This window comes from Oryx dammah, unplaced genomic scaffold (genome assembly GCF_014754425.2).
Source record: "Oryx dammah isolate SB20612 unplaced genomic scaffold, SCBI_Odam_1.1 HiC_scaffold_26, whole genome shotgun sequence".
Taxonomy (NCBI): Eukaryota; Metazoa; Chordata; class Mammalia; order Artiodactyla; family Bovidae; genus Oryx; species Oryx dammah.
In genome coordinates this window covers 65,924,725-65,951,489 of record NW_024070210.1, presented here as the reverse complement: position 1 = coordinate 65,951,489, position 26,765 = coordinate 65,924,725, and the positions used below count along the sequence as shown (strand labels likewise).

General features: G+C 39.5%; 1 protein-coding gene across 2 annotated transcripts in view; it reads right to left on the bottom strand.

The window, feature by feature from the left end:
• Positions 1 to 26,765, bottom strand: part of INO80 (INO80 complex ATPase subunit) — a 121,221-nt gene that overhangs the window by 26,410 nt on the left and 68,046 nt on the right. For both annotated transcript variants that reach the window (XM_040226893.1, XM_040226894.1), the window contains exons 25-27: positions 16,876 to 17,016; positions 11,092 to 11,317; positions 6,238 to 6,365 (exon numbers count right to left, since the gene is read on the bottom strand). In XM_040226893.1, the coding sequence (XP_040082827.1) occupies positions 6,238 to 6,365; positions 11,092 to 11,317; positions 16,876 to 17,016 (495 nt within the window). The remainder of the gene's footprint in view (positions 1 to 6,237; positions 6,366 to 11,091; positions 11,318 to 16,875; positions 17,017 to 26,765) is intronic.

The window sequence follows — 26,765 nt, the reverse complement described above, 5'->3', positions numbered from 1 at the left end:
TACAAATTATGGCTTTTAACATTTAGGAAGTCTTTAGACCTATATAGTTCTAGTAGATGCTATTTTTAAAAATTACTGAAGAAGGCAAAGGGGTTATGGATAAGAGGTACTCCTGCCATCTGAGGACTGACTTTCAACCAGGATTAAAACTCCTGGGTCCCACTCCAGGAATTCTGACTCTGTAGGTCTGAATTAGGGCCTAGACTGGTCTATTTTTTAAAAGTTCCAAAGGTGCTTGCTGATATAAAACATCCAAAGATGTTATAACCAGAGCTGAGAACAACCACTCCAGAGTGAAGGCAGAGCAGGGTCCCTTAGAATCATGCTATCTCAGCATGCCCCTCAGATGAGCAACACATGAAGTGTGTTAGAAATGCAGAACTGAGGGGCATGCCCCATATATCCAATAAATCAGAATTTGCATTTAACAGGTGTGACTAGTAAGTACATCCACATTGTTACAGAATATACCCTTATGTTATTTCTAAGGCACTGGAACACTTTTTTCAAGAAAAATCTTATATGGAACCCCTCTAATAGAAAATAGATTTTAAAAATTTACTGTTCTAGTTAACAAACAAGGGTATGGAGTCCAGGGCCTCACCTATTTAATGTCTACACTTTAAGTCTCCTTTCCTGTACCCAACCCCATCTGTTGGAAAACCACTTTCTTAGAATACAAATTGAGAGGACAGGTCAGTTCTAGAACACATTCCTAAGTCCTACTTTTTAAGCAGGAGCATGTGAACAGAAGTATTAGAAAAACTCACAATAGTTTCAGGAATGCCTCTCAATCCTTTAAAGTACAGTAAATAAAAGCAAACATTCACACCAGTGATGTAATACAAAGGGTCTAGGTTCATCTTGAAGGAGCAGTGATAATGATGATGGTTTGCATTTACCGAACATTTACTAAATAACAATCACTATTTTGGGTATTTTACCTGGTTTTGCTTATCTAGAAAGGCTATTTCAGATAGGTATTGTCAATCCTATATTTAACAGATGTTAAGTAAGATCTCTAAAGTGACACAGGCAGTAGGTAATGGAGCTAGGATGAGAATTCAAGTAGACTGGATCCAGAGCCTTTAGCTTAATCCTTCTACCTACTGCTTCCAGACAGAAAAGAAGTTCATTACCATTAGAGGAAAAAAGGGGGCGGGAGAAGCCCCATAACCCTCTGTATAACTCTTATCCATCATCAACATAAAGAGTTAATTGGGCACTTGAAAAAATAAAGGCAAATGTTTACATATCCCTACAACAAACCTTCCATTCTGAGACTTCTTTTTTATTTCAAAGTTGTCTCTGGTGTTCATTTTAACCCAATTTCATTATCATAAAACAATCTGAAGGAAAGTCAATATTATCCACAAACCTGCAGACCTAGTGTAACTTTATTTTTCTAGACATGCCCCCTCCCATCCTTGAGGTTCATCACCAGCAAAAAGTGAGACTTCTCTCAATGTCTACAATTTCTCTTTTGTCCAAGCAAATCATACCAAGTGACTGAAATAGGGCAGTTATCCTTCCTTCATCTAATATAAAGCCCTATGGAGCAAGACTTGATCACAAGGCACTGAAGGGCCCACCACAATCTGCCTTCGCCCTACTTGTTATTCCCCTTTCTTCTATACGATATGCTCCAGTTACACTGAACTCACCCTCCTTTCCCAACCCACACAATGTCATGTACCTTCCAACCTCCATGCCTTTTTACATGTGGCTTCCTTAGTCTGAAAATGCCCTTCTTCCTCACGGTTGAAATTCTATTTAAGTTTGGTTTTATGTCATTTTATGTGAAGCCTTCCTGAAGTGACCAAGTTAGAAATAAACATATCCCTCCTGCTATCTTCAGCTCTGGTCATGCTTTATTTTTGGCATTAGTATCAGGGTATACTTGACAGTTATTTGTGTGATGTACATATACATAAATTCTTCACTCAACACATCTCTTGAAGTTAAAGACCACATTTAACTGGTGTTTACCTCTGCCTGGCACAACACCTCCCTCATAAAAAGAAATGAACTAAACAGGAAAAATATAGCGTGGTTGCAAACACAAATTTCCTTCTATCATTTCTAAGACCTAATGAAAATGTTAGTTTACAGTGACCTCAATTTGCTTTTCATTCCATGGAGCAGTTATAAAATATTTAGTTTCCCTGTATGTTCAGAACCATAGTTCCCAAAGGTTATTTGGAGTTCTAAGAAAATCAGCCCATAAATGATAGAATGTCTGTTTGGGATGAATCCTTCCCCAGTGAGGTACTTGCTGACTATGCAACTTATACGACCCAGTGTCTCAAATATCATCATTAGCTATGGATTATCTGGATTTAATTCTGTGTTGTATTATTTTCATATATTGGTGCAGTGCAAGATTTGTCTGGGTTTCAATACTTAACAATCACAACACATACAGCACCAGTTGGCTGACTCTTCCCAAGTATTCTTGTATTGCATAGAAAATATTGAGACTTATTTCCTTAAACTACAGACTCAGCTGCTTGATGCAATAGGAATGAATCTCAACAGAGACGATGCAGAGATAACCTAAGTCATCTGTAGTGAGTTAAAGCTCTCTGCAAGTTCTAAACTATGGGGAGTAAAGGGGAGTGCCACAAACCAGGGTAAAATGGTGGTGTTGGGGAAAGTTCTGACATCCAGCTGGATGCCACCATCCCAACTGGACAAGGGCTATGCCTGTGTTCATAGTAGCCGCATCAGCCAAGATCCTATATGTGACTCGGTAAATACAAAATAAACTGATAATATAACGTTTAGTGACCTGCCATACCCTTCCTCTATGTTCTTAACTTCTACCCATGGCACACTAAAAGTTCTTGGCCCTGGAAATCACTTTCCTTTTTAAATCCCTTATCCAGAAATACTATTTGGATACCATGGGAAAAAATAAAATATTCCTGAAAACAGAATTCTATTTGGAAGATCTGACACATTTACTAGAAATTTAAATTAAAATCAGATTTTTGCCCAAGAGAAGGAGGCTATCAATCACTTTAGAAAATACTGAGCAAATACAAAGTGCCTTGATCTAGTATTTTTCCCAAAATGGAAACCTGGCCATATAAAAATGTGTGAATTTTTACTATCTTTTAGTTCTTCTGAATCCCAGAAACAAACACAGAGCCAGGGTTAAAGCACAGAACAAAAAACCCAAAAAGGCTGTTGGGTAAAAGAGATGCTAACGTACTCCACGGCTACACAGCAGAGCGTCAACAGCCCCATGCGAGCTCTAATTTCTGCTCTACTGTAAGTTTTTCTTCCCTCTTTGATATACAAGATGCAAGATGTCCAGGGAAAAAGACAATCCTGAAAACTTTCTTTTTTTTACTCTAAAAAGTACAAAAAGTAAAAAAAAAAAACCCACAGTACCGTGAGAATGAAGACTCAAGGCCAAAGTGAAGATATTTTTTTTTTTTAATACTTGGTCATGTTCTAAAGTGGAACATGGCTCTACTGAAACATGGAACATGGCTTTATAGTGAAAGCTTCCATCATGAAAGTGACTGGAAAACCCATAATACTCTGAAAAGAATGAAAAATAAACCTAATCCTGCACTGTCCCAAGATTCACAACACATTTACACTTCTATGAATGATTCAGTTCAGTTCAGTCGCTCAGTTGTCTCCGACCCTGCGACCCCATGAATCGCAGCACGCCAGGCCTCCCTGTCCATCACCAGCTCCCGGAGTTTACCCAAACTCATGTCCATCGAGTCGGTGATGCCATCTGACTATGAATGATTAGACATGTATTAAACTCTGTGGGCACTGTAATTCTATGCCCACAAAATAAATCTGGAGGACTAACCTCTTAGAATACAAAATGTAATTCATTTGAGTAAACAGTATTAAAACAAATGAACAGACTTAAAAAAAAAGAAACTTTTAAATTTAATCTTGAAGGAAAAGAGTACAGTGGTAATAGGAATAGTATAGTGGTAAGGAAACTAGACAACAGTTTCACTTTAATTTTTCAGTACAAACAGTTGCAAAACTTGCTGGCTTCAGCATCCTAGATGCATGTTATACACATGGCTAAAGAATGTTAGCAGTTGTGAAATTCAGGATTTGAATTGGCTTTTCCCTAATTTATAATTCCCCATAGAGTGATGCAACTACATTGAGAGAAGCTTCTCAAGCTGCCAGTATTTGCTAAGCCTACCCACATAGTCCATCCCCTCTAAAAATCCTGCTGGATCATAGAGACAGAGGGACCCTGGTGAGTAGGGTTTAGAGCGCTCATCCTGAACAAAACTCATCTGAATATACTTTGAATTACTTATCTTAGTAATAAGTAATATTTATGAATACCTAGAAATGTGCAATATACAGAATAAGGGACTAAAATGCAGGACTCTGTCAAACTTAACCTACCCACAGTCACCTTCATCTACCAGAGCTAGCTTATGTTTTGGTGGCACTCCCTTTTTCCTGGAACTTCCCTTTAATGTGAACCAGCTTTTAAGACTTTATAACATATTGATATAGCCTTGGGGAAACAAGATCAATGATTCCCTCACAAAATCCTTAGCATATTGCTTTTTTCTATAATTCTAATCAGTGAAACATTACTACTTCATCTATACTTTCCTGACTCTTCAGGAAAAGGCAAGAATGTTTTATCTAAAAAAAGTCCCACTGAAGGAAAGTTACTCATATTGTTTTGGCATCATTTAGTTTGAGCAGAATATTAAGGATTCAGGCACAGATTTTCAGAACAAATGTATGGATACCAAGGGGAAAGGGAGAGGAGTGGGAGGAACTGGAGACTGGGACTGACACAGATACACTGCTGATACTATATACTAAATAGATAACTCACGAGAGCATACTGTCCAGCACTGGGAGCTCTACTGAAAGCACCACGGTGGCTTTACAGAGAAGGAAGTCCAAAAGGGAGAACACACATGCAGATTACGACTGACTCATTTTGTTGTATAGCAGAAACTATCACAACATTGTAAAGTAACTATACTCAATAAAAATTAATTAAAAAAGAAATAGATGACCTACTCACAATACAAACAAGAAACTTTCCCTTGTTGACAGCTTTCTAGAGGCTACATACTTTTTATTAAAAATAAAACTCAGTGATTAATTTGACCCTGAATATCATTTGTTATGTCTCTTGCTAAAAGAAGTTGCATGCTTTTGTAAGAGCCTGCCACTGAATTCAGATAAACTCACTGTAAAATTCAGTGAGCCAGCCTTGGCTTCTGAAGAACCTAAAATTCTTATTGCTACCCTTCTTTCCTTCTGTACCGACAGAATCTCTAACTCTCTTATTTCTAGATAGGGATAGTCATGGTCCAGTTTTTACTTATTTACTACCAACTAGTATCTGAGTAGCAGGATTAAAATTTAAAGCCTTAGATAGTTAAAACACATGAAAAAAACTTGAGAATATTTATATACTGTTGACATCCAGGTGCTTTAGTCCCTTGATGGATGATTTTCCAAATTTTTTGCACTAACTCTAGTGGTCTGTGATCATTATCCTCATTTTCACTCCTGTGTTTGTATGTCCATGACTTTCTCTCCCCCAAATAATAAGCCACTACTTTAGCAACAAGAAAGTAGAGCAAATGTCAACCCAGAGGTAACAAAAGAAACAAAATATGTCCTGCAAAATAAGACAGAGCTCTCTCTGTCACCATAATCCACTGGTTGCTAACTTTGGTTATATATTAGAAGCCCCTTGGGAGCTTTTAAGTATCCTGATGCCTAGGTTTTGTTCTCAACTTTTAATATTAATGTAAGAATCTCTGAGGATGAGACCAGACATTCATATTTGTTAAAGCTCCCCCAGAAGACTGCAAAATGTCATCAGGTTGAGAACTACTACACTAACTCAGGTAGAACAGCTGGTCTCTAATAGAGAACTAATTCCAAATCTTGTTTTCCATATGGAATTTCACAGGACCTTTCAAGAAATTCCTAGGCTCTGATCTACTCGAAAATTAGGGAATTTCTTCCCTAGTAAAAGGAGGAAAGAGGGGATTCTATTTCATTGCTATAAAGAAGGAGGAAGAAGTCCTTTACATACTTTCATCTCTGCCAGAAGTTGCTTCCTCTGCCTTTACAGATGGTAAAAGCATGAAGACAAGTTTGGTGTTTACATTAAGCAGCACTGACGTTAGTCATACCCATCTGATTCTTATAAGTCAAATGCCAAAGTGTCCTAGTCCCCACAATTCTTTCTCCTACCTCCAGCAGGTCTATCATCCTGGTCATCTGGGAGTAGATAAGGACCCTATGTCCTTGAGACTTGAGCCGAGTCAGCAGGACATCAAGGGCATACAGCTTTCCACTGTCAGTGATGAGGCTCTCCTTGCCTAGGGAGAAGAAAAGGGGGAAGTGGAAAGTTGTATTTAATTGAAGCAGCAAAATCACTCACTGCAAAGCTGTATGCAGCCAAAATTACTACAACCAGGATGCTTATCCATCAGGAGAGCAGGAAAGTACTCTAGAGAAGAATGCAAAGTACTTTAAAATCATATCCAGTAGTGTTCTGGGAAGAAATATCCTGAAGGAGGGAGGGAGGTCCCTTCCCAACTGACAGTTCCCAATAAGACATCTGCTAAGCAGCTAAGGTACCTGAAAATTTCCCTGTTCCACATTCTTATTCAAGAGACAGCAGGTCATGTGGACATCTAAGAGTAACATCCATGCCATACCTGCTGTAAGTGACCTGAGAAATCTGTTTTTCCTTTGTTCATCCTATCTCTAGGTATCTCTTTCTGCCAGTTCTATGGCTAAATTAAGGTTTACCTCCTGAAGGCATGAGAATGTAGAGAAACAAGGGCTGCTCTTCAGTTCAGTTCAGTCGTGTCTGACTTTTTGCAACCGCATGGACTGCAGCACGCCAGGCTGCCCTGTCCATCACCAAGTCCCGGAGCTTGCTCAAACTCATGTCCATTGAGTCAGTGATACCATCCAACCACCTCATCCTCTGTCATCCCCTTTTCCTGCCTTCAATCCTTCCCAGCATCAGGGTCTTTTCCAATGAGTTGGCTCTTCGCATCAAGTGGCCAAAGTATTGGAGTTTCAGCTTCAGCATCAGTCATTCCAATGAATATTCAGGACTGATCTCCTTTAGGATTGACTAGTTTGATCTCTCTGCAGTCCAAGGGGACTCTCAAGAGTCTTCTCCAACACCACAGTTCAAAAGCATCAATTCTTCATCACTCAGCTTTCTTTATGGCCCAATTGTCACATCCATAAGTGACTACTGGAAAAACCATAGCTTTGACTTGATGGAGCTTTGTTGGCAAAGTAATGTCTATGCTGTCTAGGTTGGTCATAGCTTTTCTTCCAAGGAGCAAGTGTCTTTTAATCTCTTGGCTGCAGTCACTATCTGCAGTGATTTTGGAGCTCAAGAAAATAAAAGTTCTTACCTGCCCCTAGGGACACTTAAACACCAAGAAATACACTAAAAAACAAAACAAAAAGAAAATAAAAAACACTCTCTTTCGGATGATTTCAAATAGGTTGGCTGGTAAATATCACTATCCTAAGCTGTAATTTAATAAAGATACTAGGGCTTATTCAGCTTTTTCAGAAAGACTTTGGGTTTCTGGGAAATGGAAGCTGCTCTCACTCACTAATTTGTGCCTTTCTCCTTCCTCCTCCCATTAAAAAAAAAAAAAAAAAAGGCATTTCAGCCAGAGATCTTTAGAGAACACTTAACTCAGAAATTTTCATCTTATCCATTCAGTATCATTCAACTCCCATCACATTTCAGGAAGTAGAATTTCCTGTTTGCAGACTGGTCCATAAACATGCCCTAACAATTGCTGATATTAGGAGAGGAAGAGATGAAACTTAGGGGAATGAGAGAGGTAAGAGTATATTTGTAAGTGGTTGTGGGACAAAAGAAGGGAGACAGAAAGGCTAGAAATACAACTACTAAAAGTAAAACAAGAAAACTGTTAAGAAAAACATATTGTCTACTTTTAGTTTCTAGGTCTGAACCCATGGTTTTTCTCCTCTGAACTACAGAAGCTGGCTGTTGAGAGCAATCCAAGAGTTTTCAATGGTCATTTCTCTGTTCTCGCCACTATCTGCCAAGTGCACAACTGATTGTATAAACTGAATGAGAACGGATGTGCTGACAGCATCACAACAAATCATCAGCCACTCTGTTTTTGCTACAAAGCCACAGGTCCTGGATGTTTACTCCTTTGCGCTACAGCCTGCCTTTTCCCACCTTCGGAACATTGCCAGGCCACATTTCTCTCCCTACCCCCACTCCCTGACGCTGTGGCACACACCTTTGTTCAGTCTCTTTGTTTGGTCCTGTTTAGATTATTGAAATGCTCTCCTTTTTGTTGGTCTCCTGACCAACACAATCAAATGACTGCAGCTGGGACAGAACCGACTGCTAAGCCCTCTTGTTGGCACCAGACAAGGAGGCCTGTATAAATTCCCAGTCTGATCAGGCAGGCAATGCTTTCATAACAACTCCAAGGGTTTCTCCTTGTCACAATTACCCTTCTCTTTTAATTGGGTTCCCTGGGGTCCCTCAATTTTGATAGCTCCTAAACATTCCCCACAGAGGTACCAATCAGCTTCAGACAATAAGTTTCCTTGTTTCTCATTAAAAGCACAGGAAGGGGAAAAAAAAGAAACCCATATATTTTTCAGTCACTGAGTAAGAGCGGGCAAGCTAAGAGCATCAGATTTCTGCAGCTTGCTTATCTCCTCTTTCCACTTGCATATACTCCCTCAAGACAAATATTTAAGCATATACAAATCTGTCTTGTGTGTGAATTTTGAGAAGTTTCAATTCATCTCAAAATCACGATTCGATGATTTTCACACATTCCTGCTTCTCACATCTACTTTACTTTGCTAAGCAGAACACACTGATGCTAGGATTAGGAAAACTCAAAGATGAAGATGTATACACACTTAGAAGAGAACTCTGATGAACCTAAAAGAATCAAGAAGCTGTACCTAATGTTAGCTTGTTACTGCTTAGGTGGGGGAGATGAAGTGGATGGACTGATTTCTTTGGACTTTCCTGAAGGAAAAGATCTAAAAAGAAAGTGACCAGCAACACCCTTAAAACACTTAAGCAGAAAAGTGTTTTCTTCCATGGCACACACCAGTGCCTTCTGGGACTGACATCCATTACTCAGTTTTCAGGAGCTACCAAAGTTGCCCTGGACAAGAATACCACCTGTAGCTAAGCAGGGCATAGAGTCAAGAAGAGCACAGTTCCCAAGAAATTAGGCTGATTCTGCCAAGTCAAACCTGGGCCCAGCCCCTTCTTTAAAACAGAAGCTCAAAAAATGGTGAGATGAACAGATCTATGCTACCATCTTGCAGTCTTTCCTACAATCCTGCTATGCAACCTTATAGTATTTTCACTTAGACACAAGCTCTTACTGACCACAGTATAAGACGTTGGGTCACCGACAAAATGAATGTATCCAGTGGCAGTAAAATTAGGATAACAGGTAAAAGACAATCTCCTTTTTCCAAGGAGAGGAGACTTTTGAAGGGACTGTACATACTTCTCTTGGTGAGACACAGAGACACATTCAAGGTGTGAAATCCAAGAGATTCTTGATCAGTCTTGCAAGGAATATAATGAAACCAACTCTTCCCAGGGAAACAGAAAACGTAAAAGTATAGAGGAAAGAGAGATAAAATACAGGTTCCAGTGACCCCCTCCACCCCCCACTGCCCTGCCCAGCCAGTCTACTGAGCACAATGGGGTCAGTGAGGAGCTGGTTGGTTCTCACAGTAAACAGCCAGTGAGGCTGGTGCTTTTTATCGATGCGAAAAGAACTCAGACACTTCCTGCTATTTAAACAAGGTCCATTTTTCTTTCAAAGAACAGGAAAAGCCACAAGAGATTCCCACAGCGCCAGCAATAAGCCTTCTCCTTGTGTACTGGGAACTTGGGAGTCAGAATGAAGAAGGGAGAAAGGAGAAATAAGGTGTTATCTTATTTCTTTCAACACCTGTGCTCATCTTCTGCCTGGGACTCTGTGGTTTCCAAACCTGCTGGATTCTATTCCTCTATTCCTACTACCATCCAGGCCTGCTTTATACCTGAGCTTCCCCTTATTTTCCAACAACAGACCGGCACCCACTGCTTTCATCTAATTTAAGTCAGATATGAAGTCATATAAATATTGCTCTTGTATACACAAAATGGTATCTTCCAGTTCAAAGCACCCCCAAAGCAACTAACAGGTTGACCCAAAGTCCCTCAACACTTGACAAAGTTAACATTAAATGGAAAAGCCAGGCCTTAAAGCCTAGAACCCAGTTATCTATTAGAAACAGCAGAACCTCTGTTTTGAACACTTAACTCTAGTTTATTTCCTTCATATGCCTGTAAGATGAACACAATCGAAGTGGCAGAGAAGTTGGACAACTGAAACAAACGTGGAAGCTTTAAGCTACTACTTCAGTGTGCCAGCAGGTGTAACGAAGAACATAAGCCTATGAACCCTGTATTCAGTTTCCTTAAAAGTAGTCTCGCTAAAGTGAAGATGAAAACCTAGTTTCCCTTCAACCCTCGACGTTGACCCTAGGAGGTCTGGGAATCTGCTAGCATTTTGGCACAAAACACTGTTTTTCTTCTGGTTATCATTCAGATCTCTAGTGCTTCGTGCAGAACACTGTTTATGCTACTTAAACTAGGCTTTCTGCGAGTGACGACGTTCTCATTCATTCCACTGGCAAGGGCACAAGACAACTGTACTCATTCGACCTAAAGCCTTTCTTACCAAATTCATTTTCCTACCCTCCCTGCACTGCGGCCCCACCGCCACCCCAACTCCGGATCCTGGCCACCAAAGACTGGTATTCCTTTCTCTTGTCAAAAGAGAGTATTTAGGCAGAAATCTAAAACAGATTTCTCTTTCCATTCAACTCACAAATTTCTTCAGTATTCTTACCTATAGTCACTAAGGGTAAAAGAGGAAATAGAAACACCAAGAACTCTTGAATCCCAAATATTTGAAACCACTGCATGAAGTTAACACCCTGGTTCTTCCCTTGCCAAAGAATGAACATATGCCAAGAGAAAGGAGAAGTTACCTGGAATTCTGATGAAAGACCAGCCATTCTGAGGCCTAATGCTCCACAGTCCTCCAGCTGGTTCTGGAAAGAACTGGGACCGTCGATTCAGCCAGTCTGCTGCCAGTTCAGGGGCCCCATTCAACAAACACTGCTTGGCTGCCAGACTCCCTCCTTCCTTCAGCACTCGCCGCTCATATTCTGCACTTCGGTCATTGCAGTAAGAATCCAATGGCACTGCGGTGACCTGCAGGGAAAGATTCACGTGAGATGGTTCTTTCACATTTTCCACACGCACTAAGCCCTCTGGGAACTTTTGACTCTGAAATGAGACTTATGTGGATAATTCTTAGGTAGTGGTTTTAACTTCCTTGCTCTGACAAACTTAATAAGTGACTTAGTGAGGTTCCCCAGATAAAAGGCCAATCCCCATAACATGAACTTGCAACAAACTAAGGATCCAGAGACTGCTGGAGTTTGCAGATAATTGGGATACTAGGCCAGGAGTAATTCTATAGCGAGAGTCACTCTGCCATCTCCCTTCACTGCCACAGTGCTTTTGGCAAAGTTCTATAAGCCATACACAGTGTGGTGAGGCCACAAAGGGAGTGTGAGACAGCCATCATTAAAGAACTGAAGAGTGTTCTCCTGGTGCGTCGGAAGCTGTCTTCAACGCTTCTGTGGCGCAACGCCCAAGTTTATCAACATTTGTTTTTCCTCTTCCCTGACCAGGCTGCTGACTGACAAACCCAACGGAAGATAACAGACTCTTTCTTTCAGGATATATGCTGTGGGGAGCACTAGGTGGTAGGGAACGGAGAAAGCGGTTGCCAGAGAGTAGTGAATTCATTCCTGGGCTAGGGCAGAGACTTTGCACAAATTTTTATCTCACCACAAGATGCATCTACATTCAAATGCTGACCCCCAACAGAAAAGAAGTCTGTCAATTTAAAAACTTCGACTTTAATTCTTTTTTAATGACCTGAGGCTATTCCCACTCTAATAAGCAACTATGCATTCAACTGTCTGTGAATCATCTGGGTTGATAAGAAGTCTGAGGTTACCTTTTGTTAAAATTTGGAGGTTTTGATTATGTGTAAGCCCAGGTTGATAAAAAGGCTAAAGTCTCATTATTAGCAGAAAATTGCTCAGAAGAGTCATGGAGCTAGACCAAGAGATAGGAAGAATGTGGCTAGAAGGAACAAGGGCAGAGAGATGGGAGAGATCAGAACATAAAGTACTGTACCCAGTTATAAAGTCTTATTATTTCTATTATTTTTTAGAAGTTAGACATTTACGAAAATCTACCTTACTACTAACTTTTCTATTTTTATGCTCATCAATATTTAGGGCAATGGTTGTCAAAAGAACCTTTTTGGGAGTTTATCTAATGTGCAGATTTTGATACAGGTCTAAGGGAGGAGTCACTAGTTCTAGGTTTTTGACACACATCCAAGCATCTCATTCTGTTCATGGCAGGAGGAGAAGGGGGCAACGGAAGACAAAATGGTTGGATGGCATTTATTGACTCAATGGACATGCGTCTGAGCAAACTCCAGGAGATGGTGAAGGACAGGGAAGCCTGTCATGGTGCAATTTATGGGGTCGCAAGCAACTGAACAACAACAAAGCCAAACCTTGAGAAATACTGCCTTGGAACAGATAAACAAACAGATAGCTAACTATGGGGCCACTAGTTTCTGCTGGAAACTAGTAGTACTAGTGTTAGTCGTTCAGTCGTGTCCAACTTTTTGCGACCCTATGGACCGTAGCCTGCCAGGTTCCTCTGTCCACAGGATTCTCCAGGCGAGAATACTAGAGTGGGCTGCCATGCCCTTCTCCAGGGGATCTTCCTGACCCAGGGATCGAACCCAGGTCTCTCACATTGCAGGCAGATTCTTTACGATCTGAGCCATCATGGAAGCCCCGGTGGAAACCAGAGAATACCAAAACTGGAGAAAGAACATCATTTACCAATTTACCAAAGAGTACACTACTCTGGCTTGCAGATGAAGCTAAACTGAGTTTGCTAGGAAGCAGTGCCATCTATGGTCCAGATGCAAAAGTACAGTGGGTAGCTGGCTGAGACCCCGCACTCCAAAACCTAGAAGTGTGAAGTGAAAGTCGCTCAGTTGTGTCTAACTCTTTGCAATCCCATGGACTATTCAGTCCATGGAATTCTCCAGGCCAGAATACTGGAGTTGGGGGTAGCCATTCCCTTCTCCAGGGGATTTTCCCAAACCAGGGATCGAACCCAGATCTTCCACATTGCGGGCAGATTCTTTACCAACTGAGCTACCAGGAAAGCCCCCCAAACCTAGAAGGCACAGGCATAAATCAATTTGCCTAGACAGTGCTAAGAACAGGTTTTGGTTATCTCATATCACATTTACCCACTCCAAAAGGAGTTTGTTCTCTTGCTTTCAAGTTATTCATTTTTTTCCCACTGAAAGGTGAACAAAGGCAAATAAAGACTGAAAACACAAAGCAGATGATTAAAAATTTTACACTCAAAGATGACCACTTTAATTTTCTTTAAATTTTACTGAAGTATAGTTGATTTATTATAATGTATTAATTTCTGCTATATAGCAAAGTAACTCAGTTATACATATATATATTCTTTTCCATTATGGTTTATCACAGGATATTGAATACAGCTCCTGTGCTATACAGTTGGCCCTTGCTGTTTATCCATCCTATGTATAAAATAATTTGCATCTGCTAATCCCAAACTCCCAATTCTTTCCTTCCTCCCCCTTCTCCCTTGCTATTTTTTTTTTTTTTTAAGAAAAGCAGAACATACATTGGAATTATATAAAAACTTTGGGCCCATGTTCTTGAGATGAAAAATCAAAAGTTAGAAATTCATGAAGGAACAAGGCAAAAACAGTTGACACAGGAAAGAATGTTTTTCCTGTCTGGACTCATTTCTAGTCACTCTTTTACAGTTTAAAAACAAAACAACTTTTTTTAGTTATAAACGTTCGCCTGTTTTCCAATTTCATTTTGCTAATAGCCTTCCAAATTCAGGATTAAAAACTAGGAGGTTCCGAAGGCACAGCTCGTAGTGAAATATTTTTTAATGTTTCATTAAGCTTACTTGGCAGGAGCCCTGAACCAAGATATATACAGAATCACAGATGTCATGCTTTAAGTACGTAAGCAGTAAACCCACGAGGTCCAAAAGGAGGCAAACATGTCCATTTCTACTTAAATCATGCCTTCCAAGTCAGCTCTACCCTAAACAGCCCACCTCCACCCATTCTGCCCACCCCAAGCAGCGTTCCCAACTGCTCAGAAGCAGGGGAGATGAAGTATGACATACCATTCCTGCCTCCCCACAAATGGAAATGCACACTCCCTTTCGTCTCACATGAGCTGACCCCTGTTGCTTGCTTCATTAATTTCCTAAACTCTAGTATCTTTAGGGGCTGCCTCCTCAAGCATTCAGCGCGTCCTTCCTGAGGACATGTAGATTCCTGCTCTAGCTCTAAGAAGCGTGACCGCTCCAAGCACTTTAGTTTTTTGGTATGATGAATTCCCAGGGTCTTAGTTTATTAACCTTGTAGAACGATTTCCTCAGGTAATGATAATTCCTTCCTTAGTGACACAGTTCTTCCTGAACTGACCCTAAAGTTTTCATAGCATGTGCCATGGAAATTAATTTGTCTTAACTCAAGGCCAGGGTTGAGGCTTCAAAGGAAATCAGTTTCTCTCCACCACAGATAGGTTAGAAATCAATATAATTAAAACATCTCATGAAATATTGCCTTACTTACACCCCAGGCCTGATCTGAAGACGTGTATAAAACATTCAGACATGTTAAAAACTTTTCTTCCCGTCCTTCTAATTATGGTGTGATTACTCCCATTTCAGATTTAGCACAAGCTACTGAAGAAACTCTACAAACAAGTATAGGGAGAGGGGCAGAAAAGACAAGGATGCTGGAAAGGAACCCTTCAGCCAGATGAGAAAAGCTTTCTTTTGCTTCCTGCTTGCCCCCACACCTTTACACAATTATAGTCTTCTTCAATTTACTACTGCTTTTTAGGGAGATATCAGTACCAGACACGATAGTTCAGACTTCAGCCTCCTCAGAAATAATACCTAAGTAGAACAGTGGGAATTTTTATGTGTAAATATGTCAGGAAAGTGGGGTTATTCTTCAGAATGGTTGGCTACAGAGCTCCAAGTGGTATAAATGAAAAATTTTATGTCCATAAATGCAATTACAGTCCAGGGCAGTTCACTCTTTATTGGCTCCATAAAACATGGGGAATATGAGAAGTAAAAATGTCCTGACAACCTTCTCTCAAAAATCCAGACTTCCTCTTATAGGTCTCTCTGTATACATTACAGATTAGAAGAAAAAAGGAAACAACTATACAACTATGAAACATGAAGGCTGCTTTCTATGTAAGCACTTGGCTTTAAATGTTGCCTAGAAAAAGTGCTTTTCCCTAAATCAATTTAAGCTTCAAATACCAAGAATGCTTTGGAAGAAGTGGGTACATACAAAACCCAAATACTTTCTGGATAATCAATATAAATCAAACAAAGTTGATCATGGGAAGGGAATCACGTTTGTGTAGCACAGGATCAGCAAAGAAATTCAGGCAGGCAGGAATCAACGGGCCTCAGTACTATCATCTCATTTCCACCTATCATCTTTCTTTGGACCTTATGCCAGATTCTGACCTTTGATAATTTAATAAAGTAAGGATGTAAGCTTATATAAACAGTGGTAGAGAAACATCACGAAGAAGATTTAAAGTCTTCACCTTTTTTGAATGGAACTGTGAAAACAGTAGTCTTGCTAGGATAAGTGGTGAAAACAAGATAAAAACACAGAAGGGTAAGAAAAGTCAACCTCTTAGTGTGTCCTGGGCTAACTGAAAGCTGCCCCTTAGAGCAAATGGAAACAAGCTGGAAAGACAGAAGCTAGTTTTTGCTCTAACAGCAGTTTGGCCACATCTCCACTTTGCCCCTCTCCCTTCATGTACTTCTTTGTGGTTTAAGAGAGCTTCTGCCTGGCTCTGATCAGAAAGACATGAAAGAGTGGAAGATGTAAGCAAAGTAAACAGCTGCAGTGTTCCGGGACAGCCTTTGGAGACACTGTCAGCTATCACCAGAGGGCCCTGTTTTGATAAACAGGGTATTAGGAAGGTTCTAACAGCTGTTTAAAGTTGAAGCCACAATAGAAATTACTCCCAACCTACAAGTAAGACTACAACTACTGAATGGAAGATATGGCACAACAGTCACTTTTCAGAGGGAACATACTTGTGAAGGACAGCCCAGGCAGGGCTGCGGAAGAAAGGTAAGAAGTTTCTTGATGCTGGAGTGTTAGGTTTCCCTTTGTTATATGGAGACTATACCAAGGCGATAAGGCCAGATCAAATCTCCCTCCCAATCTGGCCCCAGCCTCTGAAAAACCTTCAAAAACCTCAACACAGGTGACAAATGGCTCCCTCTCCTTTTCAAATATTCCACTGTCCCTGTCCCTGCTACTGGGTGGTAACCCACCTGACAGATGGCCTGCTCCCATGGTCGTTTAGAACCCTGGACTAAATAAGAGGAACTGCACAGATGCAGCATCAGAGAAAGAAGCCGCTTCCAGCTGCCATACAGCGGTTCTCAAGCCAACACAATTCAAAGTGAGGGATACTGTCTTAGGAAAGCTAGGACCACAGATCCTCTTTCTAAATACTGAGCATTCTTGTTAAGACATGGACCCCCTGAAAACTAGTTTATTTCTTTAAACACCACCTATTTTATTGCTCCTCTACTGAAGCACTTACTCGTGGACTGGCCACACACAAAAAAGATGGCAGCTCAGTGGGCAGGCAGCAACGAAGCGAGGAGGTAGCTGATCTCCGCTGATGGATGACCTGGTCTGAGTAGCCACTCACTGCTTTACAGTGGCTGCTGAAAACCAGAGACTACAAAACAAAGATGCAAATTAGTGCTACTGACAATTGTTTAATGTAAGCAAAACCAAAAAAAAGTCACAGTCAAGGTTCATGCTAATTTAAAAATGTGCTTTTATCAGTGTACTTTAAGTAAATGTCATCTCTAATTCTACCTTTTTCTGGAAGTGAATACCGTTTATTATCAATAGTTACAGCAAATTTTTCATTAGACAAAACAACATTTTGTGTATCTCAAGGAAAAATTGGTTCATTGTTAAACTGTTGATACAAACTCGTATTTTGAGTTAAAAATGATGACCAACAATATTCCCTGCCAAATTCTTTTAGGCAGATGAGTTTAGTATTACATGCCTGTACTAACAATGTAGTATAGTTCTAGCAACGTTAGATGTTCTATTTATTTGGAGACATCAATACAAGTGGTCAGGAGCAAGGAACAGCCTCTTTAGTTTCTCTAACTACCATTTAAAAAATTAAATCCTTCACTTTCATTACCGTATGAATTCATTTTAAGAGACTTAGAGCTGATCTTTAAAGCTTCAGTTTGCAGTCATTCATATGAAAGACTTTTTAAGTATGGAATGTTCACATACAAAGAAGCAGTCAGTGGGATTAGAGTAGTGTATACTATAGATGCAGTTCCTTCTTCAGCTCAGCGTTAGACACTTTATCTTTGGATCTTCATTCTTGATTATTTCATTTATCTGTCTTATTGGTTTCTCAAGGCAAGTCAGTATACAAATAACCATATGAATGAAGACAATACAAAAAACTGCAAGAAGAACAGTAACCAGGACCCACTGCACGAGAAAAACAGTTGTAATTCCAGTGCCACGTGTCCAGTACCAAATCTCCTCAAAGACTCTGTACGTATCTTCTCCTAAAGTACATGGGTTCTTCAGGATCACAGTTTGAAAGACTCCATCTCAAGTGTCTAGTAAGACAGGTGCATCATAATGTACTTTAAAGAAGCAATCAGCATCTTCTAAATAACAGTCAGGAACAAACTGAAAGGCTTCAACTGCTTCCTGCAGGGTTGGGATGCCTTTAGTGAAATCTAATCATACAGTTAGGAAGTCTTTACAACCCTTTATTACAATGCTGGACTCGTGTAGTTTTGACCAGTTTGCTAATTTTCTCCAGATGTTGAGGTCCAATCATTAACCAGGAAATAATGTTAATCTTCTGATATCATTTTCCAATAATATTTGTATTCTCTTTATGTTGGCTAGCATCTGCACTGAGGTTTATCCACCTTTCTACATATTTATCTTCATTATCATCTGAATGCCTGAGGATCGTTATGAAGATAAATAGACCAGGTGTCACCCTGTTCTTTCAATATTGAATACTGACAAGCTAGGATCAATTACAAAAAAAAAACCACAAAACCTTATTGTTGACACAATAAGGTTGAAGGTTAAAGAAATATATGTATATATATACACATACACACATGTATATATAGCCAATTTTCTTGTTTTTTTTTTTTGAAGTTCACTTCTGACTATTAGTAACAGTTCTTGCCCCTCCGGGGGTGAAGATGACATAAGCCTAGCAACTGCTGCTCATCTGAAGTATTTCAAGACTGCTAGCTGCAGCGTCCACCACCACCCAGGTGGCTGAGATGGCAGCAGTGGCGGGCCTAAAGACTTTTGAACTCTTTACTAACCAGTATCTAAACAGAATCTCAGTCAAGAATCTCTTAAAGTCAACCTCATTTTCAGTATTCTTAAATGGCAAATATAACAGGTAAGAGATGAAAAGAATGACTATTCCCTTCAATTATTTTCTCTTCAGCACTACACCTATTAATAAGAAAGGGATACAACAGTCACTATAGGGAGTCTCTTAACCACACTATTTTGCTTGAGATATCTTACTAGAAAAAAGTCTAATGATAACTTTACTTCCAGGGTCGTCATTCCTAAATTAGGATGTGTTCATTTGTCTTATCTCAGCTGGGTTAAGATGGGATTCTCATTTGGAGTCACTAAATCAAGGTGATCTACAGCTGATCCCAGATTTAAAAAAGGACACCTTAGACACTACTGTGTGGGATATGGACGGGTGGGTGGTACAGAAAATAAGGTTTATTACTTTTTCAGTCTATTTTGGCCTAAAACAGATTAGGAAAAAAGAACGCCATGCAATGAGAGATGTGACCTGGTAATAAAGTGGTCACAGGTCTTGCTCTTCTGTTGTCCCTTCCTCGTGTCCTGGACTATCTCATTACTCCGTAGGCACTGGCAACTGTATGTCCTGCTGCCAGCACCATAATATGCACACACGTGAAGGCAGGCTTCGCTAGAGTCTTCTGGCACCATGCAAGTCTCAAGTGAAAACCACAAAGCAGTATGATAGGCCCCACAGCAGCATACTTTGTGCCACAGTGTAGCAGAGAACACACTGTTATCTGTATTTTCCCCTCAGATACAGATTTGCCCACTTAACAAGGGGCCATATTTTGTTTTCCATGTCTTATTTAGAATTAAAAAGAGTACTTACGCTAATGTTAGGCCTTCATTACTTAGAAATTAATTTTCTGCTTTTGCTCTTAAAGAACACATCAAACTCAGATATAGAGAAATTGTCTCACTTAAAATGAAAGGGCACAGTGTTTACAGACCAATTGCTAAGATTACATGGATTCTATTTTCTCAGATGGAAATACAGAAAAACTCTGAAAACAATGGTTTTCCAGAGCTTTCCACAAGGGTGCTGGCAGCTCTCATGATTTCAGGAAATGATGATATAGATACTGCAGTTGCAAATTAACATCTAGCAGAGGAGTTTTTGGAAACTTCCTGTTTGGGAGATTCTTCATCAATAGCCATTCAAGCATTTAATAGAGTACAGTGTTTAAAATTAAAACAAAACAAAACAAAACAAAACACCACTTCTCCCAAAACAACTCTTTATGTTTAGATTCTTTTGTATATTTTAAACTGCAAAATCTGAAATGCCCTCAATGTCTATGAGTTAGCTGGCTCACTAGAGTTGTAGTGAGCCAGTAAACTCATATAATACCTAAGCAGACCATTACCATGACAACAGCTTCTCAGAGACTAGGATAGGAAATGAAATCGATGCTGTACCCTTTCTGCCAATTACCATTTTTAACATATTATTTAACTGGATATAGTATAAAATCTGTTCCACCTCCCTGAAAGATGGCTCAATGGTATATTTCCTACAGATTCTGGTTTTTGTCTTTAGTTTTCAAAGCAAAATAAGATTAAAAAAAAAAAAAGATTCATGTGTATGAGACTTGCACTCTAACCCTTGCAAAACTGTACAAGAAAGGATCTCTGGTGAGAATTAATTCTCAAAAGTTTTGAGCTAAATACTATTCCTTCTTGGACTCATCACCAGTAAAGCAGGGTAAAGAACAAACAAGAAAAGGATAATCAGAAAAGCACTTATGTCAAGTAAGAGATTTTAAAAGGCCCTAACTTTGTTCAAAATACTAAGTGTCATCTGATCTGTGTCCTTAGCCTAGTTTTTAGTTCCTTGATGTTTCTGTATACTCCCCCAAAGCCAGTATTATGAGAATGGTACTTCTTCGAACTCTGTAACACAGGATTCAAATTTAATATTCACTGCTGGGTAAGAAGAAGAGTTTTACAGGTATACTCAGTGGGAAAAAAAGAGCTTCCCACTGTTAAAATTCATTCACGTCCACAAGCGGCAAGAAAGATGGGAGGATTGGACTAGACTGCTTAATATAACTTAGGTAATATGTTATTTAAAGATAGACTACCAAGAAAAAGATGACAACATGTAGGTAAGTCAACATTCATTAACTTCCTCCTCAAAAAAATAAAAAAAAAGCGTTCACCTTGATCTGATGATAGGAAGCTGTATTCAGGAGACAGGCTGCTGGAAAAATACCTGCTACTATTTATAACATAAAATACATGAAGACACAGAAGAGAACAAAATAAAGGGTTTTCTGCAATAAGAGGATAAAAGTGAATATGGAAAAAATTAACTCAAAATTAATCTGATAGCTCCAAAGGAATTTTATTCAGAATTATTATCTGGGCTTCCTTGGTGGCTCAGGGGTGGAGAGTCCGCCTGCTAATACAGGAGACAGGGTTTGACCCCTGATCCGGGAGGATCCCCCATGCCATGGTGCTACTAAGCCTGTGCACCACAATTACTGAGCCTGTGCTCTAGAACCTAGAAGCCACAACTACTGAAGTCCAGACATCCTAGAGCCCGCGCTCTGCAATAAGAGAAGCCACTGCGACAAGAAGTCTATGCACCTTAACTAGAGAGCAGTCCCGACTCTCTGCAACTAGAGAAAAGTCTGCACAGCAATGAAGACCCAGTACAGCCAAAAGTAAAAATTATAAAAAAGTTATTATTTGAATAGTATAAGTATCCTGGCACTCACTTTCAATTTTAGCATTTCCCTTTGTCTCTTCTCTCAGGTTTGCTTGAGAATAATCCCCAACTTTTAAGACTGATTTTGAACATGGAATCAGGATTCATGTTTTCCCATCAAAACATTGAAACAAATTTGCATTTACTATGCATATAAAACAAGGCCACTCTACTTTGTAGTATCACAAAAGAAACCAAAAGCAAAACAAAGGAGCTGGAGAAATAGCATCTCTACAGCATTATGTTTCCAAATAATCAAAGTTATAAAATCAGAACTAAGTAGGCAAATAAAATGAAAATGCAAGATAAAAGAACAGAGCTTGCAATGAAAAAAATTGTTCACAAAGAGTTAGGGTTTATGAGCAATGAATTTTGGGCTGAAGATAAATGGCATATATTATACCATATTAACAGTTTCCCCAGCTGACATTTGCTGCAGCTAACAAAACTGAACAGACAGGTAACACGGAGAGCAAGGAGTGATGATGCCAGCATCCCTTCCAATTTAAGAACTTTCATGGTATCACAGTCAAAACTCATCCATCACCTAAGCCAAAATCTCACAACAGAGAATACCAAAACAAACTTGGTAATGAAGTAACTAATATAAAAGGCACTGAGGCTCCTCCGTACTCTCTCTCCTGAATCGCTCACTCTGGGGGAAGCCAGCTGCCATGTCATGAGGACACTGAAGCAGCCCCATGGAGAAGTCCACATCTTAAGAAACGGAATCCTCCAGCCAAAATGGGCACCAAAGTATCAGGCACGTAAGTGAGCTGGTACTATGGCTCCAGTCAATCTTTCGGGTAACTGCAACCCTAGCTGATATCCTGACTGCAACTTCGGAAGATTTTCTGAGTCGGAACCACCTACCTAAGCTGCTCCCAAGTTTATGACCAACAGAAACTATGAGATATTAAAAATGTTCACTGTTTTACGCTGCTACGTTTTTGGGTAATTTGTTTTATAGGTATAGATAACTATTAATACTACAGGGGTAATATCCACAATTGACACCCTTTTTACAATTACTCTTTGAGATGTCTAAAAATTAGCTTCTTTCTGCTGGTATATGGAGAAGGCAATGGTACCCTACTCCAGTACTCTTGCCTGGAAAACCCCAAGGACAGAGGAGCCTGGTGGGCTGCACTCCATGGGGTCGCTAAGAGTCGGACACGACTGAGTGACTTCACTTTCACTTTTCACTTTCATGCACTGGAGAAGGAAATGGCAACCCACTCCAGTATTCTTGCCTGGAGAATCCCAGGGACGAGAGAGCCTGGTGGGCTGCCATCTATGGGGTCACACAGAGTCGGACACAACTGAAACCACTTAGCAGCAACAGCAGCAGCTGCTGGTATATTTCTTATTCCCAAGAAATGTCTCTAGATCTCAGCTCAAATGCATGGCAAAAATAACCAATGTGCAATAAACTCAATGCATGACCAAACAAGTTACCAATGCCACCCGTATTTCCCAACATCCAAGGAAAGTTAGAACCCTTCAGAAAATTTTATTTTAAATAGAGAGGAAGATTATACTTCTAATTTTAAGTTGGAGGACATTCTCTCAGATAAGAAAACATACAAAATTCCAAAGGGGAAAAAAAACATCCCTGTGGTCCAGTGGCTAAGACTCTGAGCTCCCAATGCAGGGGGCCCGAGTTCAATCTCTGGTGAGGAACTTGGTCCCACATGCCACAGCAAAAAGTTCACATGCTGCAACTAAGGATCCCACACCTGCAACAAAGATCGAAGATCCCGAGTGCTGCAACTCTGACCTGGCACAGCCAAATAAATTAAAAAAAAAAAAAAAAAAAGACAGAACTGAGCTGTTTTTTTCCTTTTGGCTACACCACTTGCCATGTGGATCATAGTTCCAACCAGGGATTCACCCCTCCATTGGAAGGCGGACTCATAACCACTGGACCAATAGGGAAGTCCACCAAAAATGGCAGAATTATTTAACAGCATTTTAAAAAAAAATGTTCAGCTTGGTTTCAGTCTTTCTGGATCTTGTAAAATATTCTTTGTGTTTGAGAAGTAGCTTTCTATTAATTAAAGAGCACCTACCTGAACAATGGCTCTCTACCATGTAAAAAGGAAAGTTAATCACTTTTGCATCCTTTATCAATCATCTTTCTTGTATGTTTGATTTCCCTTTTAACTGCCTTCTTCCTTTTTCATCTTCAAATCTGAGTCTCCTTTCTATTACAAACCTCAGCTTTAACCCAACAGTCTCTCCTGAAAGGTTTTCCTATTCTTTTTAATTGTATTACTTCATTACCCACTTCCTAACCAGAATCTCTCTCCTTGTAAATCCCTGCCACTGGGCCTTCTCTATTCTACCTGTACTCATAATATCAAAGAGCCCCTAATCTCACTCTTAAGTGTTCACCTGGAACTTTAATACTCTCCTCATCACAGATCCCCATGTCCAGTCTTTCCTGTTGTCATAATCTTAAGATCAGTCATCAAATACCAGTGGCAGAGATCTCCACTGATGAGCTGTAATGATGAATGATTTAACAGCCTTCTTAAAACCAACTACCAGATTATTCCCTCCCAAAGCTTGATAGTAGCCACCAAAACTTTATCCCCCCAGGATTACAACTGTAGCATCTACTGGAGAAGGTGAGCCAAAAAAGGTTGAAACTCCTGGTTTAACATCTACATCCCAACAGACTGGCATTCAAAGATTCCTTTGGAAGAAAGGTGACTTACTTATCCAGCCTTTTTTCTCACCACTGCTCTTTATTTTGGCTCAAATCTTTAACTTGGAATATTCTTCCTCCTATCCAGGTCCCTATCACTCAAGATCCAATTTTAAACAATACCATTTCTATAAAAGAGTTTTTTTTGTCTGTTTTAACCTAAAGTGATCTTCCATCCTGAACTTTACCACTAGTCATCTACTATTATTTTGGCAGTGTAATTATGTCTTCAACGCTGATCTTGAGTCCTTTTAATTTTGTGCATGTCTTTTTACTATATGCATGAATGATTTTTCAAACTAGAAGATAGAGACTATGATTGTTAACACACCTCGCCCACAATAGGCAGTGATGCGTGACAGGTTCAAAAACCACATTAATTATAGTACTTTCCCTTTGTAGGAGTAGACTGCCATTGGGGGAAGGCTACTCTGAAGGAGCATTAGAAAAACCCAACCTTAAGCCAAGATCACATTCCACCCCTGGAGATTCTTTCAATCAACAAGCTCTTCTGATACACATACAAATAATGGACCCATTCGAATGCTCAATCTCATTGGCCCTTGGGATCAAGCAAGTGAAAAACAGCAGGAGAGAAAGGGTAAAGAGTGTGTGGGAAACAAAAAAAGAAGTACTTTCTCCTGTAAACAGTTCTCTCCTCTATTAACATTTCTTACTCAATTAGGCATCTTTTGCTGTTTAGGTCAGTGGTCTCCAGAGAAATTACGGCAAGCTTCACAATGTAAATAATATTAATATGTTATCTGTGTATCATTTTAAATGAAATAATACACAGGTACTGGATAAAAATGTTTTAATAACAGGGGGGCATAATCAAGACACATGAGGCTAGTGGTATTGCTGGAAAGAGTTTAAACCAAGACAGATGAGCTGATTCTAAATTTACATGAAAATGCAAAGGGCCAAGAACAGTAAAGGCAATACTGAAGAAAAACAAAGACAGAGGACCTGTGCTACCAGTTTCAAGTCTTTTCATGGAGCAAGAATTATTAAGATAATTGGTACTGGTCAAGGATAGACTAATGGACTAATAGAACAGAACATGATGAGAAACAAGCCTACACATATACAGCCACCCGTTTGACAAAAGTGAAGCTGTAGTGCAACAAGGATGGTCTTTTCAACAAAGGAAGTTGGGTCAAATGGATATGGATATCTATAAGTAAAAAGAAATGACAACCCATAACATATACTAAAAACTCAGTTTCTTGTAGATTTGAACGGTAAATCAAAAAAATTTTTGGAGAAAAACAGAATAATCTTCATGACCTCGATAAAGACAAAGATTTCTTTCACAAGATACAAAAAATGCTAACAATTCAACAGAAGACAGTATTGAGAGTGAAAAAGTAATAGGTAGAACAAAGAAAAATAAGCGTCTTGAAGAAGCATTTCACAAAGGAGGTTATCCAAATGGCCAATGAGCATCAGAAAAGGTATTCAATATCATTATTCACAAGGGAAATGTAATTTAAAGCCACAATGAGATACTATCACATAGAAGGACTAGAATGAGCAGACAAGACAATGTCACACGACTTGTGCATTTTCCTATATGTATGTTAATATCTCTAGGATAGCCAAGGCAACAAGAGAAAGGCTAAAATTTTTAAAATATTATACCCATTATTTCTTCCTGTTTTTCTAATCACCCGGGCCTGTTATCTACTAATGGAAAGCAAACAGTCATATTTTCAGGATCAACTTAGCTACTTCTTAGGTTCATGAATTCAAATGGTTATTAATTAATTATCATTGGAAAAAAATTTTAACTCTTTAATCATTGACTAGGGTACTTCCTGCCCTCTCAAGCTTTAACGACCCACAATTATATGTCAGTCTTTTTCTAATCTTTCAAGACTTTTCTTGTCCTTCCTCAAGTTCTAATTCATCATAGGAATGACAGCAAATACCTTTCAAGTCATATTTTCAGGACACATGCTAAAACTAGTAAGCACAGTTATAAATTTGCTTCCTGTGAAAATAAAAATTTTCTCTCTGATTCCACAGTAGTAGCATCCCTGTATAAGCAAAGGGCTCTTTCAGAAGATCTGTAAATTGTATTAATAATGCCGGAATTTTTTTGTAGATCCCAATGACAACAAACAAGTCACGTCAGGAAAAGGCACAAAGCACATACATGATGAATTTATCACACACAAACGACAAACAAAAAGAATTCAAGACAGGGGACTTCCCTGGTGGTGGTGAAGAATCCACCTTTCAATGTAGGGGACACAGGCTTGATCCCTGGTCGGGGAACTAAGATCCCACATGCTGTGGGGCAACTAAGCCCTCGAGCCAAAACTAGAGAGAAGTCCATGCATCACGACGACAGATCCCACGTATGACAACTAAGACCTGATGCAGCCACAAATAAATGAAAAGAATCCAAGACCTTGTATTTAAATCCTATCAACAAATCCAAACATTATCAAGACAGACAATTATTAGACTTAAGCCTCACCACTGTTGTCCATACTTGACAAGTCACCTTCCCCCCACCCCAAAGAGACTCACTTTTTTGTAAAAAACTGTAAATTGGCAGGATTAGAGGAAATGTGTTTTTCATATATGTATGTACACTAAAATATCATGCATCTTAAGTTTTAGCTTTTACTCTATACTCTTA